The sequence below is a fragment of the Triplophysa dalaica genome, chromosome 5 (genome assembly GCF_015846415.1).
Source record: "Triplophysa dalaica isolate WHDGS20190420 chromosome 5, ASM1584641v1, whole genome shotgun sequence".
Classification (NCBI taxonomy): Eukaryota; Metazoa; Chordata; class Actinopteri; order Cypriniformes; family Nemacheilidae; genus Triplophysa; species Triplophysa dalaica.
Genome location: NC_079546.1, coordinates 13,785,706 through 13,807,503, shown reverse-complemented (window position 1 = coordinate 13,807,503; position 21,798 = coordinate 13,785,706). Strand labels below are relative to the sequence as shown.

Here is a 21,798-nt window from a genome sequence, read left to right as displayed (position 1 = left end):
CAGAGTGGGACACACAGAACAAATGCACTGCATGTCGACATTATAAGTTAGTCGCACATCATTTTCACAGAACAAATACAGACCTACATTTATCCACTGTAAAAAATGCCCGTGAAATTAACTGTGAAATTCTGTAGTTTTCACAGAAAAAATCTTAGTGAAAAAATTCTGTGGGAAATGAACAGTGAAACAAAGAGTTTTTTTTTTACAACGTTTTTTCAACTCCACAAGTCACCATTGCGTTGAGTGTTTGCTTTAGTTGGGATCTTGACTCTTTGCGTTTTGTGTTAAGACTTACCTTAGTTTAAATAATTAAGTTGTGAAATAGTAACATGTGGAAAGGCTGGCAAAACTGTTTTCATATTGTTTTTTTGTAGACATTGTCCTTGCCTAAAGGCCTGTTTTAGAGTTTAAGAACTGATTTAATGTGACTCTTTTCACTCTCTTTTATGTAACTATGAAATTAAATTATATTATTAAGGCCTTTACAACACATTCAGCACATGGACTAGCAGACATCAAGAATAAACTTGTTTGTCTCAACAACTTAGGATAAACGCAATGCATTCTAGGTACCATCAAAGTACAAAACTCATCCGTGAATCCCAGCAAGCACTAAGGCATGAAGATTTTAATTTGTTGGTCACCACTGTTGAGATTCATACACTGATTTTTGATGTCTGAGTCAAAGTCAAAAAATCTTTATACTGTTGGTTGCATAAAATGTAGATCACCCATGTTTGTTCAGTTACACTATTTAGACAAAAAACAAATGAAAAACAACACAAGAGCATAGAAGAATTAAAGTCTGTAAATGAGAGAAAATAACCTTTACTCACTTTCTTTTGATGTTATTTGCTATGAAATATATGTTTTATAAAATACTGTTTAACAAATTAAGGATGATTGAGCCCAACTAAAGCAAACACTGATCACAATACTGGTGACTTTAAACAAACAATAAAACATCAAGTCATGGATGGTATGCTGCAGTCCCGGTGTAGCAGAAGTGGTGTTCGTCTTCAGTATTCTGAAATATTTCCAAGATGTATAGTGGGTGTGGCTCATGTTTTCCGCTGTGAATTGGACGAATGAAAACAGGATGTTCCTATTACTGGCAACTGCCGGTATGTTTCTGTAAAAACTACAGATTTTTTCTTTTCTCTTTTCTTTTCTGACATTAAATGTTTTGTGGGTCACCACTATGCTGAAGAGTAGAGTGAGTGTTTAAGTCAAGGTCAAGCAATAAGGTGCTGATGCTATGCTGCATGTTGCTTTGTTTAAAAGTGACTTTGATTTTTATAAATAATGAATTGCAAAGCAATAAAATCAGCACATGTAATGTTTTCTCTTTTAGGCATTAGGTCCTAGTTTTCATTTTATATAAAGAAATGCTCATAATATAAAAGACTCAAATGTATTAAGTTCATACACAGCTTGAAGTTTTTTCACTGCAGTTTTAAACTGCAAAGCTGTTTACGTGCTTTGCCCGTTTTTTTAAGGAATTTTTCTGGCAACCACGGCTGCAGGTATTTTTCCGTAAAAACTACGGAAAATTTTTCAGAGTGATCCTGAAGACAAAAATAAAACATAAAGATGGACAAATTATGATTTTTGTTCAGTTTCCATGCTGCTTTACCCTTGAGCTGATAGTGATTCCTTCATGAAGCAAAACTTTTAAAATGGCTGAAAAAACGAATGTTTATGTAAATTAATATAATGCAAATTAAAAAGCTAACAAATTGTTCTTTTCATATTTTTTTACAATTTGTGATTCAAATACTGACTATTCTATTAAAGTCACGCACTTACAGTGAGGGTAGTATTTATTTGAACCCCTGCTGATTTTGTAAGTTTGCCTGCCTACAAAGAAATTAAGGGTTTATTATTTTTATGGTAGGTTTATTTTAACTGATGGAGATATAATATTTAAAAAAATCAGGGGAAAAGGTATAATATAAAAGGTTATAAATTGATTTTGCATTTCAGTCACTGAAATAAGTATTTAATCCCAGGGCAAAACATAACTTTGTACATAGTGGAGAAACCCTTTTTGGCAAGTACAGAGGTAAAACATTTCTGATAGTTTGTCACTAGGTTTGCACATGTGTCAGTATACATGTTAGTCCGCTCCACTGTAAATCTTTAAGGTTTCATGGCTGTTGCTCAGAAAATTTGAGTTTTAGCCTCCTTCACAGATTTTCTATAGGACTAGGGTCTAGAGACTGGCTAGGACATTTAATGTGCTTCTACTTAAGCCACTCTTGGGTCGTCTTGGCAATATGTTTTGGGTCTTTGTCATGTTAAAGAAACATTCCACAACCCATCGTCAGTGATCTAGTTAAGGGGAGAAGAATCTCGTCCAAGATTTTACGATACATGGGCCCGTCCCTCAGCCCCTCAATAAGGTGAAATCATCCTGTACCCATAGCAGAGAAAAAGCCCTAAAGCATAATGATTCCAACACTGTGCTTCTCTGTATGGATGGTGTTCTTGGGGTCATAGTCAGCATTTCTCTCCCTCCAAAAACAGGAGTCAATTTTGGACTTACAGCACTTTCTCCAAAGCCTTTTCTGAATCATTTTGATGTTCATTGTCAAACTTCAGACGAGCTAGACGGGCATTCTTGGGGAGGAGGACCTTGCTTCAGGAATTTAATCTATTGTGGCATAGCATGTCACCAATGTTTTGCTTTCTAACTGTTTTCCCAACTGTGTTTAAATCATTAACAATCTTCTTCCGTGTAGTTCTGGGCTAATCTTTAACCTTTCTTATTATTCTCCTCACCCCATTGGAGAAATCTTGCAGGGAGGGCAATTGATCATTTTTTGTATTTTTTCTATTTCCAAATAATCGCACCAACAGTTGTCTCCTTCTCACCAAGCTTCTGTCTGTTGCCTATTCAAGATTTGTGCAGGTCTCCAATCTTGTCTCTGACATCCTTTGAAACCTATTTGGTCTTGGAAGATTCAGATTCTGTTGGCAGGCATCTCTTATATACATAACTTATATACATAAATTGAAATGCAAATCAATTTATAACCTTTATATAATTTTTCCCACAGATTTTTTGGTTGATATTCTGTTTATATCATTTAATATACACCTACCATACAAATTATACACACTTCATTACTTTTTAAATAGGCAAACTTACAAAATCAGCAGGGGATCAAATATTTATTTCCCTCACTGTACATTTCCCATTTGCACATTAAAAGCCATTGCCATATCTGAAAAACAGGCCATGACTGAAATATAATTGCATGCTTGAAGTGCACGCGGCCAGTGGATCAGAAAATGATAACAACATTTTGGCCAACCACGCCCCCCTATACTCTAAGTAAAGGAAAGGGAATGTACAAAAGAGGGGTGTGTTCAACAGAGTGAAACACTTTCTCTCAGCTTTTTCGCTTTTAAAAATAACAGCAATTTGGGTTAAAATGGCTGAGCATAGAGCCAGTGATGTATAACCGAGACCATGCATTTAATTAAGCTGGGCTCTTTCACTTTTCTGCAAGCATGCATAATCATTTCATACACCATGATATCATCTGCTTAATGTGCTATTTTACCATACAGCTAAACCTGGGCGATAAATCTATCTCAGCTTTCTTCTAATATATGCAGACTGAGTAATGCGTGCATTTGTGTATGAGAGGATTTTGGCCACCTCTCCCAGCGGACATCTTCATGCCCCCACTGAGCTTCTATCCCATTGTTTATTTTATTTCCATTGCATTATAAAATATGTTTGATTCACATTAATATCTGCATATGAAATGCACCTTGCTACTACAGAAGTGAAGGTCTGCCCTGGCTTCTAGTCCTATTTACTACTCAAGAGAGCAGGTGTGAAAGCCATGAATCTTGCTTTTTTATATTGGACCCGAGTTGGATAATAAAACAAGCAGATTGACCAGGAGGCAGATTGAAACAGGACCTCAGGATGTTTCATAGAAGTGTTTAAGAGGTAAGCGCGCATAGACACACACACACACACACAATATGAGTGTATTACACAGAACAGCTTTCACAGCCAATGCTAAAGTCATGGAAGCTGTTATTTGACCGTTGGTCATCTCAGAATCTGTATACTGTAACTCAATTCTTATTACCTGCTGTTGGACTGTGATGCAAGTGAAAGTAGTTTAGAGCATAGCTCAGTCAAATGTCAAGTGGCATATCATTGCTCTCTTTAGCGTCACTTCAAAGCAATGTCAATTATGATGACTGGTACACACTACATACTGAAAATATGAGTTACAAAATACCACCAAAGCACTCACATCAACTTGAAATGGGTGCTTGACCAAAACAAATCATATCTATATATATTTATATTAGTGGTGGGCCGTTAACGCAGTGAGACTATTATCGCGCGTTAAAAAAAATGTCGCTGTTAATCTATTCTCAAAGTTGGGTTGGCAGCTGGGTCTATACTACGCAAGCTATGATGACTTTCACCTTGATATTTTAGCGCGGATGTATACCAGCTTAACTGCACTGTACGGGGAGAGAACGAGATTTTTCAACTCGCGTGATTCGCGTCATTCGCGGAAGCAGAAGCCGCCTCATCATCTCATAACCAGGGCTTCATTCGCGCGATTCGCGCAGCAAGTAGGTCTATTGGCTCTTTGCATTAACACATAAATCACTCGCGCTTGACACGCCATTCGCGTTTGGTCTGAACACAACATAACGTTACTGTGAAATTACCGCATCAAACGTGACGTGCTTACATGGATGCAGCTATGAAGCCGCCGGGTTTGCTTCAGGGAATATTAATTTTTAAGAAGCTTCCCAATGGAAACATCGACAAGACTAAGGTTGTTTGCACCTTGTGCAATGCGGAATTGGTTTAAAAAAAACACTTTCTCTCAACAGGTAGTGGTCTAGCTTTAGTTGAAACCAGTAACTTTGTATTGAGATCTAATGTATTATGGCTCCTGTATGACATATCGCTTGTTGCTCCCTCAGTCTTTGTAAGTCGCTTTGGATAAAAGCGTCTGCTAAATTAATAAATGTAAATGTACTGTAGGAGCTCTTCCAGTCTCAAGTACCACCTAAACGCAAATCATCCCTTAGCTAATGCGGAAGTAAACACAAGTTCATCTTATTGAACATAATTTAATTTTTATCACCAATTATCATAGTACAACAGCTTTCTCAAGCAGTTTGTGATGCATTTAGGAAACAGGAGATGAGCCCCTGGTCTAATGCGCCACCTGGCTTGAGAAACCCGTTCTCAAAGACTTACTTTTAGTCATTATTTGGGTAGCACACATATTCTGAATGCCTTCGGCAGAATTCAAATGAGCCATTTTAATCTAGATTAATCTAGATTAATCTTGGAATTAATCTAGATTAATCTAGATTAAAAAAAATAATCTATGCCCACCACTAATTTATATATAGATTCGCTTAATAGGACAAGGTGTTATAATCCCACTACTTCAGTTTCATTGCCCAGTAGGACATTCCCCAAGAATTATGCATGACAGGAAAAGCAGTCAAGAATATGAATAGAGCAAATGAGGTCCGAGGGTTGGTTCTTCGAGTAGGCATTTGCGGGGATTGGGGGATATATGATTATAGAAATAGATACCATATTTATACTTACCTTTGCTTGCTATTATCAGAGAGACATCTCATGAGTTGTGTGTCCGTCCCACTTTCATCACATCCATTATCCTGGGTGAAAGATGCCTTTTGATGATGTGCCGCTGATAGTACCATTTGTATGGTTCCCATCAATGCGAGACATAGTCAGTTGTGCACCTCCTGGTTGGGTGTTTCGGCCCTTTATCACATGACACCCTCTGCCAAGGGAGGTTGATCAGGTTGATCAGTTCAAATTGTTACATTGTCATCTGGCAGCTCAAGCTGTGTACATCTGCCTCAACCACAGCCAGTTCTTGATTATCCTCCACTGGACCTGTCCTCTAAACCTGTGTCAATTAGCTCATCCAGATTAGTGGCTGCAGTCTCAACAACACTTCCTGTGCCGGTAGCTCAATGGCATCACACCTCAACTCAACCATAAGTGCCAACCCATTGGCTAAGGTTGTTCTAGCAACTACAATTTCTCATGAGATTGAGACGTGAGAATCGTCCAAATACCAATAATACTGTCATCTAAATACTAACCTTATTTGGACCTGTTAGCTCCTAGGAATCTCAACCTGTAAGTGTGACTATTTATATTTGTCTGATCTTCAAGAAATATTTGTGTACCCTATACCTGTGTTTAGCAAATGCATATATACCACTAACGTTGACATGTACTGTTATTTTCTGGGGTTTTACAGTTTGTTTATCTATCTATGAACCCGGCTAATTAAAGTGTTCAATCTATTATCATCTATCTTTTATATACTATCGTACATCTTCGAATGTTTCTTCATCAGACTCCATCATCTCTATCAATACACTGTACATAATATATAACCTGTAAACCGTAATCCAGAAATGATGGTAGGCATTCCATTTGCGACACATGATGAAAACTGTAACAAATTCAAGGAATGGGAAGAAGGAGGCGGGAACTTGCGAACATTCAACAACTTTTAATAAAAAATAAACAAACCACAAAACGAAAGTAAAATGCTGGTAAAAAAGTAAAAATCATATGCTACTTAATCTTTAAGTAACTAAATCTAATGTATATATTTTATTTGTCCATTAGTACTGTTGATGAGTTCAGGAAAATTTGAGTTGAATAAACAGCGAGTAAACACACACGCAACTACCTCCACATTTAAATGAAGTATTGAGCACAAATCACAGAGGTGTTACACGACTGTTACAGGGAGAGATGAGCACACTAGTTAAAATCACAAAGGTGGTTTAAAATCACATATTTTTTGTTCGTGTTTATTTGATAATTTTCTGTAAATAAAACATATCACATTAATTGAAAACGTAATGTAAGCATTCATATTTTTTTGTCTGTATATGGCAATACAATTACATTTATTAGCCTATTTTAAAACAATATATAATTTTCAGGCTTTTAGTAGAGTAGTTTTAAGAAAATCCAGGACACCCCACAAGTTCATTATTTTAGACTTTATGAAGGGTCCCTTAAGGCATATGAGTGGTCCCGAACTGCCCCAGCCACCCCTCAATTGGAACCCTGAAAATGCTGCTTGACCTACATCTACATTTAAAATAACATAAGGCTTAATTATCACATGTATGCGTCAACGCAAGGTTGTGGGTTCGAACCCAGGGGATTGCACATAGTAAGGAACAAATCTATAGGATAATGCAATGTAAGTCGCATTGGATAAAAGCGTCTACCAAATATGTAAATAGTTATTACATGGAGTTCATCATGTGCTATAGACGGCTTCATCTGACGCAAATAAATAAATGTTGAATGGGTCTTGTAACTTTGTCACATTTAAAGAAAATGTATGGGATATTGACAGTTTGCGGTTGTGCTTTGTATTGCAGTCTAAAATCTATATATTGCATATTTCTAAATAACAAACTCAATATTTATTAAACAAAAAACCCACAATGGGGATAACGCGATAAAGAATATTCAATACTGCAAACAAAAAAATCCCAAGAGGGTCAAAACAAGACCGTGCATATAAACAGGAACAATATATCTCTACAAATCTTGGCAACACAGGAACAAAGTCACATGGTAAGTACAAGAATATCAAAGAACGAACAGAGGGGATGGGACAGGGGAGCACATGACCATCATAACAAACAATGGCCATGTGCTTCCACACAAAATTTCATGATCCTGCCACAAGACTAGAAATGCATGACAAGGTGAGACAAGATCATGACCACCTGGCATCCATCGAGGGGACACAATACTAACAGGACAAGACTGACTGGGAGACAGGCAGAAAACTACAAAACATGGTAAATAATAACATAGGTAGACATGAGGGACAATAAAGAAGTTCGGGTGAAATAATAAAAATAACAAAAGGGGAGGGGGGTTGGGAGATTAAAATATTTTGGCGGGGCTGCTGGAGAAGGACGAGGAGTCCTGGGTTGCTTGACAGTTGATGTCCTGTGGGGGATTGGTCATGGGGGAATGGTCCCTTGGGACCAGGGCGAGGCAGGAGGGCCCAGAAAAGGTGGGAAGGGTCTGGGTGAGACCTTGGGACCAGACAGATGGGGGGCTGGGTTCCAGGGTAGATGAGCGGTAGGAGAGGTGGGACCGGGCAGGACAGAGGGCAAGGGTAAGTATGAAGTAAGGACGCTTCTGAGTTCCCTGCCTCGTCCACGATATACTCTTGTGATCTTCTTGAGATCCCTGCCCACCACTCCCAGGTTTCCAGACCAGCCTGCGCATCCCTGGGCTCCAGACCAGCCTCCGCCTCCCTAGCCTCCAGACCAGCCTGCACCTCCCTGGCCTCTAGACCAGCCTGCGCATCCCTGGCCTCCTAACCATCCTGCGCCTCCTTGGCCTCCTGACCAGCCTGCCCCTCTACACCACGCCCCAGGTCATGTTCCCCTTCATTATACCTGTTCTTCCTGCTAATAAAGCTGCATTTAGATCTGCAACCCCTGAGTCTCGGAGAAGTTTGTGACAGGTTCAGCCTACACCCAACCCCACCCCCCCCCCCGAACGGGCCGTATGTTTTCAGAAACAATCATAAAGCTGTATCTATCTTTTATAATTGTGATCAAACTAAATACTCTTCAAAGATACTAAGAATGCAATACTACTCTATAGGTACAGTATGCTTTGGGTAAATAATATCATGTATATATTATGACACAATACAACATATTATAAAGTTTTTTATGAGGCATTACCACTGCATTATAATACATTTTAAATACAGGCTTCATAAAATGATTTGTTTATAAAAAAAGTATTTATCTGTTTATAAGTATTTATTTATCTTAAGGAAATGCAAAACAAAATACATGAAGCATTGAGTTACCAATTATGTGACTAAAATTACTAAACAAAACTAAACTAAACTAAAAATATTGTTACATGTTCAATGTAACAGGAAGAAAGAAGCGGGAACCCGCGACTATTAAACCGATTTTCATAAAACAAACAAACAAACAACAAAACGAAAGTAAACTTTGAGTCCACAAAAACATATTAAAACATAACATAAAATCAAGGCCTGGTTCTCTCTCATCCTTTATGGTGTCGGTCCTCCTTTTATGCTTCCGAGCCACTCCGTGAGGGATGCGAGACCGGTCCAACCCTCGTTCCGCTCTGCTTGTCACAAATATATATTCTCTAATTTAAAGAAAAAGTTTGAAAGTGTAGAAAGTAATTCTTAAGCCATAATGTTTTCTGTTATCTGTTTTCTTTACAGATGGAGTTCTGTTATTGCTGGATTACATTTTTGGGTAGTTTAGTTACAAGAGTGTAGTTAAATAATATGAGAAATATGATATCACACTAAATCTATAATATACCGTGGGTAAACAAGAAGGCAAGATGTTGAATATAGTGCAGGTGATGCGTTTATTTATTAAACTGCCAACAAATTAGCTGGAGCTTGTGGCTGTGTGACTACTATCCAAATGTGGACAGCGCTCTAGACATGAGCAACTGTGCCCTAGAAAACCCGAGTTTGAGTCCCGGTTCTGTGTCCTTTCCCGATCTTGCTCCCCTCTCTCCTCCCAATTACCTCCGGTCTCTTTACACTCTCCTATAATTAATAAAGGCAAAGCTCAAAAATATAACTATAAAACCTGACAATTAATTATACATTTCTTCACTATTTTCAACGATATATAAGTTCATTCTTCTGTTCTGTTAAGTTCTGTTAAGTTACTGAATGCTGAAGAGAATTTAAATAAGCAGCCATAGGTAATGCATGGCCTCTAGTCCTGTTCTAAAGCTTTGTAAAATCCAAGTAGTGTCAAGCTTGTGACACTGACAAATTAACTAATTAAATGTATGCCATCTTTGTGCACGGTTATCCTTTGAATGCTGGCAATAATTGCATACACTCTGGAACAGGCTAGTTGAGATTTTAAAGGGTTTCTGCATTAACAGGCATCGTAATTTAGCCATATGAATCATGTAACTGCAGGGAACAATAGATATGCAAAACTTAAACAACTGACAACAGCTATAATAGTTCAATACAGCATAACTTCCCATATACATGAATCAAGGTGTTTTTTCTGTATGTCAAATCATAAAGTTATACTTGCTGAAGAAACAACCACTATTAATAAAGCTCAAACTTATGGTTTAAAGGCGGAATGGGTGATTAGGTAATTTTTTTTTATTTGGTCAAATTTACCCCGCTAGCACTGAATGTAACCATGTTACCATGGCATTATCTCTAAGAACACCTTGACCGCCGTAGCTGCTCCCAGCATGAAAAAGCAACCCCAAAATAATTATACCCGTCAACACTCTAGTTTGTCTAGGATTTTCTCATCTTTTAAACCCATCTCTGTGAAACCTCCGGAACACAATCGCAAACAGACCGAGCGTGAACCGACCAACTGGGACCGGAATGAGTTCACGAGTGGAATTCTGCTTTCAACTCTTTAATGATTAGATCACTCTTGGGGCCCCCATAGATCTATTCTATTAGAAGTAACAGTACTTATTATAATGTTACAGAAATTCTAAATGTATCTACCAAAGAATTACAAATAAAACAAATTTACAGTTTATTTCTGCATTTCTAGTAAAATGATTTCCCTTTTCACTGCATGGTTCAGTACCGTCGTATGTAGTGAGTGAGATCAGATGGTAAACTGTCACAATAGAGATGACTGTGACAAAGAAGTTTATGTCCAGGCATCAAAAACAACAAGAGAGGTTACAGAAGGCAGAGATACAATAGAGAATATATTTGATATATTACTTATATCTTATATTCTATATAAGATATATTATATTACAGCTTTCCTTTAGCTCAGTGTTAAGAGCATTGCGTTAACAAAGCAAGGTTGTGGGTTCGATCCTGGTGGCCTGCACATACCTAAGTATAAATGTATAGGTTACTGCAACGTAAGTTGCTTTGGATAAAATCGTCTGCCAAAATGCATGAATGTAAATATATTAAAACAGCAGCTGAGGCTTAGGAGAGTAGCAGCAGCAGCACAGATGCGGACCTAGTGGTCAAGAGTAATAGGTCAATTGTATTACAGTCAGAGATGTTGGATAGCTTGCCTTGTGTGTTTGGTACGGTAGGGGGCCCAACCTCATATACTTTCATAGGGCCCAAAATTGCTAGCTAGGCTCCTGCACTTTATGTATTAATACAGTATTAAACTAACATCTGTGTCCTTAGTATAACACACTGTGACATGTAACCTGTCAAGGGTGTTTTCCTCCCTTTGGCCTGAGATTGCTGGACTGAGCTCCAGCACTCCTTGCGAACCTTATAAACATAAGCGACGTAGATAACGTATTTATATATGGCAACTAGTCTGCACCATTTGTGGTATGAATATGAATGATATTTTGAGAAGTGTGGCTTGATAAGAGTTGTGTGCTATTACTATGATCTATCTAATATCTCACACTATGGCTAATTTGAGTGAAAAAAGTAAAATTTCTTGCAGCGTTTTCACACTTGGTCCTTTTCGTGGGTCTGTGCTAGGGATGGGCATTTAAAGCAAAAATAATATTCGAAGATCGATGAGAACTATTCGAAGATTATTCGAAATTCGCACCCCTTCCCCCATGGACGCATTTACAGAATTACACACACATTAACGGAGAGAGACCATTTAAGCTTTAAATCCGTGACGACACACTGCTTTATTTATTATGGAATAGACAATCTTACATCAAGCTAAACATTAAGATAACGCGCTGAAACATTTATATAATATCAACCGACGGCACTTATTAACATTACGTCGATCAGCATCCACCGCTCATAATGCTAGGAAATTTCCCTGCAAAATATGAGCATGCACATTTATACCAACTAAAAAGAAAATATAATAAAGCCATAAAGATTTTAGACCAGACTTAAAACGAGTTAAAACATATTAACCGAATGACAGCATTTATTAACAGTCCGTAACGATTTCATGAATTAATAGCTCAAAAGGCTTATTTCTATTGTCATGAAAAAGTTTCTCCAGTCTGGCAGTGATCATTTTTCTAGACGGAACATTTAACTCCATTAAACTCCATAAGATTGTTAAAGCCCTCTCCTTCGACAAAGCCGATCGGAAGCATACTCTTAGTGATCATCTTAGTAATTAAAGCCGTTATTTGCTCCGCCCGTCTGGCATTCAAATTGGTTGGTCTGACCATAAAACTAGCAACTGATTGCTGACCTGTGGATGGACCTGCTAGGTGCTTCGCTCTCAAATGAATGTACATCGTAGTTGCTGATCCATGATAAGCAAGCTATGCATTGTAGAGTTTGCACTGCACTTTTTTCTCATTCATTTTATTACAGGACCCCCACATAGAACTCGTTTTTGACACGTCTCAATTTATCGTATCTGCTTTGCCACGCGGGTCTACAGTGTGTGTAAGTTCGTTAACAATTGTTGTGAGAAAATGTTTTCCTCTACTGTCTCTTGATTGACAGCCTCTAGGTTTAAGGTGCGTCGTTATTGGCAGCGCCACCCTTTGGTTACATGAACACATACATTTTTTTAAGATCTCACACACTATTCGAAATTCTATAATAAAAAAAAACTAATCGAATATTCGAAATTCGTGACTCATCCCTAGTCTGTGCACGGTTTACTGGGTTTTTGGCCCATATGTGAACCCTGCAACTGATCTCAGACCCCTTGAAAGCAGACCGAAACGAGACCATCTAAGGAGGGTGTCTGGGTACTGATAGATCCAACTATGAGATATGGCTTGTGGATCTTATAGATCTATACTTTGAGTCCAGTTTCACTAGATCTCTCTCCGTCAGGAACAAATTAACGTGGAAATATCAACTCCGTTGTGAGTCAATCCTTTATCCCAACCACCAGGGAGATATAGAGCTGAGGGAAGAACAGCAGGCAGGAGACAAAGTGATGTTAAATAGACAGAAAAATTATTTATTGAATAATCTCAGTTGTGCGTTGATGCTTAGTCAAACTCTGTCAAACTTTGTCTGAGTAGAAACAGATTAAATGTGTGTTTTTAACCATTCAAGATTACAGTATCAAAACATTGTCTCATGACATTATTATGAACCTTGAGATGGAGACCAATGGATACTCATATCAGCATAAGTTAAAATACAACTCCCAACGAGGTTAAACAATAGGAAAGTAAGGAACAAATAATACGAATAGAAGTGAATAATAAAATAAATAAATGAATACATATGATAGATGAATATTGTAATAAATGGGATAAATGAAATAGAATAATAAAATGAAATAAAACAAGAAACAAGTGTATGTTGCTATCCAGATCTATCATTACGGGTCGCTTTTGGCTAACGGTACGTTTTGCTAAACACATGCGTTGTGAACACAAACCGCTCTTGACTACCTTGCTGTTCCTGTTTGATTGTCTCCCTCTCCTGAAAAGTACAGCGCACGCAAAAAGGGATCACATATCACATATTTCTCAGCTTGGACAGCTCATTAGAGCTCTTAAAAATGTTAAAGATGTGAAGCGCTAATTCAATGTGTAAATTATGCTTATAAAAAAATAAAGGGTGTCGGAGTAGCGCATAATACAACTGAAAGAGAGAGCTGTGTAAATTCTTACAGATTATAACATTTTAAATCTGATCACTAGAGATCCGTCTGTCATATACTGTACAAGTGTAGAGCCCTGCACGGGCCTCACAATGTGTGTTCATATTGTTTGCAGCATGGAAGCAGATGTTGGTAATTAGTTATCACTGATTACACAAAGCAATAATCAGTGGAACTCAATTCTCCACATAGATAGGGTGCACACCAGTTATATATTCAATTGAATTAATTATTATCAGAAAGTTTTTTTTTTGCCATTTTACTTTGATATTTTGAGTAACCGACTTGATATCAATTGTTGCAAACATATTTTTAAGAATAAAATGTGTGTATTATCCTAACTGAGAGTTCTGTGACACCATTAACTATCACAATAGAAGACTTTACAGAACAAACAGTTCTAGGACACCTTTTGCTACCACTTTTTGAATACTCCAGAAATCTCAGTTGCTAACATTCTTCTAAATATATTTCTTTGTGTTCAACACAACAAAGTAATTTATACTGTTTTGGAACTAATTGAGGGTGAGTAATTCATGACAGAGTTTTCATTTTTGGGTGGACTATCCCTTTAAGCTAGAGCTAAATATGCTGTATGTCCTGCTCAAACACAATGCAAGTGAAAAGCAAAATGTAAAACAGTTTGGCTCTAAATTCTGATTATCTGCATTCAAAGCTGTAGTAGGCTACAGGTTTTACAACTCGTTCTACAACTAACACCAAACTTTCTGACTATTGTTACTTTTAAATGCAGCCGTCATTTTAATTGTTTTCACATTACTGTATTTTACATTTACTTAAGTTTCCAATTTATGAACTGTGATTAATTCTAGGAGTAAATGTTACTACTTACAGAAAATATTGGTGCCTTTGTTATATTGCTTTTTTGGATTTTAATAACAATCATATTATATCATGTAATGTGCCAGTATTATAAAATGTAACTGTAGGCTTATGGTTACCACACCAGCAACTTGGTATAATAATATAGAGCTGTCATATGTGGTCATGGGTGTTCATCCATCCATCCATTTTCTTCCGCTTATCCGGGGCCGGGTCGCAGGGGCAGCAGTCTAAGCAGGGATGCCCAGACTTCCCTCTCCCTAGACACTTCCTCCAGCTCTTCCGGGGGGACACCGAGGCGTTCCCAGGCCAGCCGGGAGACATAGTCCTCCAGCGTGTCCTAGTTTTTCCCTGGGGTCTTCTCCCTGTGGGACATGCCCGGAACACCTTCCCGGGAAGGCGTCCAGGGGGCATCCGGAAAAGATGCCCGAGCCACCTCAGCTGGCCCCTCTCGATGTGGAGGAGCAGCGGATCTACTCTGAGCTCCTCCCGAGTCACCGAGCTTCTCACCCTATCTCTAAGGGATCGCCCGGCCACCCTGCGGAGAAAGCTCATGCCAGGGTACTGGAGAGGAGAATCCGGCCGATGGTAGAACCTCGGATTCAGGAGGAACAGTGTGGTTTCCGTCCCGGTCGTGGAACACTGGACCAGCTCTATACCCTCTCCAGGGTGCTGGAGGGTTCATGGGAGTTTGCCCAGCCAGTCCAAATGTGTTTTGTGGATTTGGAGAAGGCATTCGACTGTGTCCCTCGCGCCATCTTGTGGAGGGTGCCCCGGGAGTATGGGATTCGGGACCCTTTGCCATGGGCTATCCGGTCCCTGTACGACCGGAGCAGGAGCTTGGTTCGCATTGCCGGCAGTAAGTCAGACTTGTTCCCAGTACATGTTGGACTCCGGCAGGGCTGCCCTTTGTCGCCGGGTCTGTTCATATTTTTTATGGACAGAATTTCTAGGCGCAGCCTGGGGCCGGAGGGCGTTGGGTTTGGGGACCACACGATTTCATCTCTGCTCTTTGCGGATGATCTCATCGTGCTGGCGCCATCAGACCAGGACCTTCAGCATGCACTGGGATGGTTTGCAGCCGAGTGTGAAGCGGCTGGGATGAGAATCAGCACCTCCAAATCTGAGGCCATGGTTCTCAGTCGGAAAAGGGTGGCTTGCTCACTTCAGGTAGGTGGAGAGTTCCTGCCTCAAGTGGAGGAGTTCAAGTATCTGGGGGTCTTGTTCACGAGCGAGGGAAGGATGGAACGGGAGATTGACAGACGGATCGGTGCAGCTTCTGCAGTAATGCGGTCGCTGTACCGGTCTGTCGTGGTGAAGAACGAGCTGAGCCGCAAGATGAAGCTCTCGCTTTACCGGTCAATCTACGTTCCTACTCTCACCTATGGTCATGAGCTGTGGGTCATGACGGAAAGGACCAGATCCCGGATACAGGCGGCCGAAAAATGGGTGTTCATTTCAGCTATTATTGTCAGGAAACTCAGGGTGAGACATGGCATGGGAACCCAATATGCAGGCAGAGACAGGCAGGACGAGATAGTAGGGGTAAACACAGGTATTTAATAACAAACACTACAACTAAAAAAGGCAAAACAAAAACCCACGAGGGGGAAAACAGAACAGGATAATATATAAACTTCAACAAGGACTAGGACACTGACTTACAACTAAACTAAGAAAACAAACACTTGAGACAAACACTAAACTGACACTTACTATACACGAGGAAACAGGAACAAGGTAACAAGCATATGGCAACAAGGCATTCACAGGAACAGGAACAGACTCTAACACAGCACAAAGCAAAACAACTGCAAGGACCAACAGGTACAAGTACAATGCACGAGCACAGGACAAAGAAACATGAGGACTCTTTATGGGGAACAAACACGATAATTAATAGGGACCAGGTGACACATATCAAACACTAAGGGAAGGCTAATGAGACTGAAAGGGCGGGGACACAGACGAGACTCGGGGAGAGTATTGAAAGCCACAAGGTCAAAACGTCTCTCCCCACATGAAACAGAGGATCCTGTATGATTCCACCTCTAGACCAAGAAATAACTGACAAGGTGAGGTGGAATTATGACAATTATTAGACCTAAACAGAATGTTCTCTATCATTATGTTATCTTTTAGTTAAATGCATTAAATTTTATTTTTTTTAAGACCTTTGCTCTTCTTTATTAAGGTCTTCTGTGTTACTCACACTTCGACTTTGTAAAGATATTTTTTTTTAGTTCAAAAGTGAAAAACTGTGGTCAGAGAACCTTGTAAGTCCTCTGAACTAATAAAATATTAATATGTAAGGCTGCCTCCATTTCCGTAAGAGGTTCATGATGTGCTGGCAAGCCCAGACGAAAATCTGACAACTCCACAAACCCACATCCACCATTTCATGCGAACAGTGGTTAAATCGCTCATTCAGTGGCCTTTGGATTGCTATTAAATAGCCAAGAATTTTACAATGGTTGCTGCTTATTGTTGAGTACTACCTCCCACCCTGATTTTTGTATGGGGTTTCAGCAGGGCTGTTTTGCGTTATAAGAAAAATTGGTAACACTTTATAATAACTGCACGCTATGAATCATTAGTTAAGCATCAGTACATAGTTAATTAATCATTTATGAAGCATTGGGCCCACATTAATAGACATTAGTAAACAGTTTATAAATACAGCTATACATGCTTTTTTCTTGATTTATAAGCATGTATAAAATATGCTTAATAATCAAATTTTCATACTTTATCAAGGATGATTTCATCATTTCTAAATTAAGGATTACATTACTTACAAACCAGTTAGTTAGGAGTTGTCAGTGGTTCATGAGATCATTTAGAAAGTGTAAGTAAATGATTAATAAACTCTTTGAATGCACATTTATACTTCTTATTATTCTGACATATAGTAACAGTTACTTAATTTGTTAATAAATGCTTTTTTAACACACATTCCTGCTGTAATTCATGATTAATTAAGATAGTTATAAAACATTTACTAGTTGTCAGTTAACTATTTTTGTGAGCTCATCTAAAGTGAGGACTATGCATGCCTTGTAAATCATTTGTGTTAGAATGTGTGTTAAAAAAGCATTTATTAACAAATTAAGTAACTGTTACTATATGTCAGAATAATAAGATGTATAAATGTGCAGTTTATTAATCATTTACTTACACTTTCTAAATGATCTCATGAACCACTGACAACTCCTAACTAACTGGTTTGTAAGTAATGTAATCCTTAATTTGGAAATGATGAATTCATCCTAAATAAAGTATGAAAATTTGATTATTAAGCATATTTTATACATGCTTATAAATAAAGAACAAAGCATTTATAGCTGCATTTATAAACTGCTCACTAAAGTCTATTAATGTGGGGCCAATGCTTCATAAATGATTAATTAACTATGTACTGATGCTTAACAAATGATTCATAGCGTGCTGTTATTATAAAGTGTTACCGAAAAATTTGCCATAAAAATGTAGCTGTTTTTACCATGGTAGCTCAAAGAAATGCAAAAATACTGGGAAATGTGTCCCAAATAAATCAAGAGGAGGAAATGTTTTTTAGGAACTCAAGGCATGGCACAAAGGTAAGTCAATTTGATTTTTTAATTGGCTTGAATCTGGCTCATCCAATAAGACAGAACTTACAGCATGAGTGAGAAATCTGTGTTTTTTTGTATCATATTTTTCAATTTAGGTCCTATGACCTAATTTAAGACAAAATAATTCTTTGTAACTTTATTTCCCTTTAATTTGTGTAAATTCATTACTCATTTGTAAGATATAAACTGTTTAATTAATAGGAGAAATTATCAGCTAATTAGTGATTAGCGTAATAAAAATTACAATGTAACATTTGGGTCATGGTAAGCAGGATAGGCACAGCCTCTGTTGGTGCCCTAGGTATGAGACAAGATTTTAGATTGCGCCCCTCAAATACAAAATAAATGAATAATTAATCAATGCTTCCTCTTTAATACTGTATTTCAATATTAGAGCTAAAAAACCTCAGATTTGATTATTATTATTATTTAGATAAAGTTAATGATAAAGATTTTTAAAATATTTTGTTACCCACTGCACGAATGCTTTAGGGAGAATGTTTGTATGAACTATTTTATGATTCAACCCAGTATCACGCCGAAGCATGTAACAGACATATTGGTCCCATTAGAAATCTGTGTAAGTGTCACGCGTGAACATGACAATCATGTATGAAGGTGGAGTAACGTTAGCAGAACGGGGCTATTTTCTAATATTTTCATCATTCATGGCGGGTACTGGTATACATGGCATTTAGTGTACGTTTCTTACTTTGTGCACACACTTTAGACAAATTTTAGTATGTAACCCGACACAACACATAACGGGTAGATACAGCTACAGATGCTATTTATTCAAAAAAGGTCAATTATTCAAAGGGCTCCGATCCAAAAGGTCCCCTTATCTGTATGCCATTAAACTGGTTCAGGTCGCGTACAATTTCAAGAATTGCCACTGGAATGTCAGCTTCGATTTTGATATGGCATTGGCTCTTGTGTTTCCCGTGACTGGTTGCTTCATCATGCTCGCTTACGCTTATGAAACGGCATTGGCTGTCCTACTCCAATTGCGTGACACGCTAAACTGGAGTGTATACACCACTGCGTGGCACTGACATGTATTTGCGATTGGACCAGGGTGTCTATTACATGCTTTGGCGAGATACCGGGTTGTGATTAACTGAATGATTTTTGTGTCTAAAATATCAAAAAATTCTAAATTTTAGGCTAAGTGATGTTAGCATGTACAAACTAATGCTAATATATATACTTTGTGTTACTATGTGGTTGATAGGGGATTGCAGGTGTGCTTACTAGTCCTACAAGATCCTGTCACCCAACTCTTTTGTGTCTCATTCAATTCCATTCAGAGGCATGTGAATTCGTCAGACCAGATACACAACCTTATGTGAAAAGTGGTGAACTATGACATGTGAATTCATATTGAAGATGTGTGACCAGAAGAAAAGTGGTATGTCACATGGTGACCTTTTTGTACAGAAAAGCAAAGATAGGGTAAGCTGGTTTTAATTTTACTCAAAAAATGTTTGCATGCTCAAAGTATAGTGTGACTGCATCCATAGTCTGCTCAGCAATTTAGTATAGCATCAGTTGTTTTATAGTGGCCATTTATACCTTAAATTAACAAAATTTTAAATTACGCAGAGCTAGTGTAACCTGGAAAAGTCTAAAGTGTTCTTCTTAAATATAAAACTGTACAGATATTGTACCACTAACTATTATCATGGAAGTAGAACACATATGTGATATTAATATGTATACTGTATGACATAGTATATCAGCTGTCAAATTTACCGACAGATTTTTGGATATAGAAAACAACATGTCAAGAAGCATCCAGAGGAGGGAGCCAGCACACAGAATAATACTCTCTATATTATTCATTGAACAGTCATTATAAACATCAACATCATTCACTAAATATTAATTTGTACAGCTGGAGTACAGCATAAATACATTTCTACTATTACTAACCAGAGATACCCACTATCTCTCTCTGAAACACAAGCACATTCTTATAGCTACACAGTAATGAAACAGAGAATATTATGAAAATTGTTAGCAGAAACATGCTAATATAAAGAGGCAGTGACTACATGACTCACAAAAGAATACAGACCTAATTTCTGTGTCTGTGAATCACAGAAGACAATTCAACAACAGTTTAACCCATCATAGCCTGATGTTTATTTTGCCCATGCTTGTCTGTTTTCAGTCTCATCTGTACAAGTAATTCCAGCTTGAGCTGGGAGATGTCAGTCTGAAGACTTGACAGCAACTCAGACATAACTGTCCTGTGTTAACAGACAACAAGAAGGTCAAGGCAGAGCTATACATACTGATTTGCTCAATAAGACACAGAGAGACATACAAATAACCATAAGAGTAAATGTTTGCCTCAGATTGGTAAACACACCAAACATCTCTAATATGAATGTAGCCATGCAGAAAAATAATCATGCAATTGTAAGTCTGTTTAACGTCTTTTTTCTAATGTGTACACACTCATGTCTATGTTTTATTGTGACAAGAAAAGTGTATAAGTCAGTACATGCACGTTCATTCAAGAATTGCCACTTCATAATAGTAGCAATAGTACTTATAAAATGTATTTTTATAAATGCAAATGGGGTCTGTTGGAGTAAATACCACCGTTTTTACATAAAGCCATTTAAAATCCATTCACGTACGCCCTTGAGTTTCAGGCTATTATTTAAGCACATTATGATCTTCACTTTGATATGATTTGACATTTCATGGTCAGAGTTGATCTCTCCCAGAGAAATCGTGGCATGTTGTTTGGTTTTATCTGTATGTTTAAGTTTTTATCGTGACATAATCGAGACATCCTTCTTAAGGTCACATCAATGAACTGTTACCCGTTAAAAAACGCATTTCACACCGCAAACTCACCGCAGTACACGATCAGAAGCGCCGTTAACAGGAGCACAGCCCAGAAAGTTGTCGACATCCTTGGCCAATTAATTGCATCCTTACGCTTGATCGATCTTAGCGCTGAAGCCATGGAAACGTGTGTTGTGAAATCAGCGAAAAAATCAGCATTACAAACCCTCCCGTCCTCTGAGAAAACGTCTCTCTCCACGAGTGATTCTTAAAAAAGACATCTTGAAAACGAAGCGCTCATTTCCTCAGCATTCTTTAAGTCCAATAGATCGAAAATGAAGTCTTTTACTTGACGCGTAATGGATTCGATATCCTAGTAAACGGATAATCCAAGAAGCGCGTGAAATCGGATTCTATCATAAATATAATATTGATTGACACGATTTCTCCACGTCAGACGTTCAAAACAAAAACAAAAATAATCTAGAAATACACAAAAGCGTGCATGGCGCAACGCCGTAAACTAGTGCTCTGAAGAACTGACCTGCTGGTCATTGAGGAGGTATTTGATTTCTTTCACACTCTCAGTGAACAAAAAAATCCATGCAAACCGTCAGGATTTGTTATTCGACATCTAAATCTTGTCGAATACCAATAAAGGCGATGAGACGAAAGATCTTTGAGAGGATGAAATGGAAAGATCTGTAGAGCTCTGAAGTGGCGCACACTGACACATGAACGCTCTGAAACTTCGTGACGCCTCAACTTTTACTTAAACAGGAAGAGAGGAACGTAAAGAAGCCAACGCACACACACGCCCACGCACGCACACACACTCACACAATATAAGTATAGCATCTTTGATTATAACGTGAACGTGTTT

General features: G+C 38.2%; 1 protein-coding gene across 2 annotated transcripts in view; it reads right to left on the bottom strand.

Moving 5' to 3' along the window:
• Positions 1-21,563, bottom strand: part of tafa5a (TAFA chemokine like family member 5a) — a 117,070-nt gene extending 95,507 nt beyond the window's left edge. For both annotated transcript variants that reach the window (XM_056748817.1, XM_056748820.1), the window contains exon 1: positions 20,985-21,563. In XM_056748817.1, coding sequence (XP_056604795.1) covers positions 20,985-21,096 — 112 coding nt within the window. In that variant the 5' untranslated portion in view covers positions 21,097-21,563. The remainder of the gene's footprint in view (positions 1-20,984) is intronic.
• Positions 21,564-21,798: the final 235 nt, after the last annotated feature.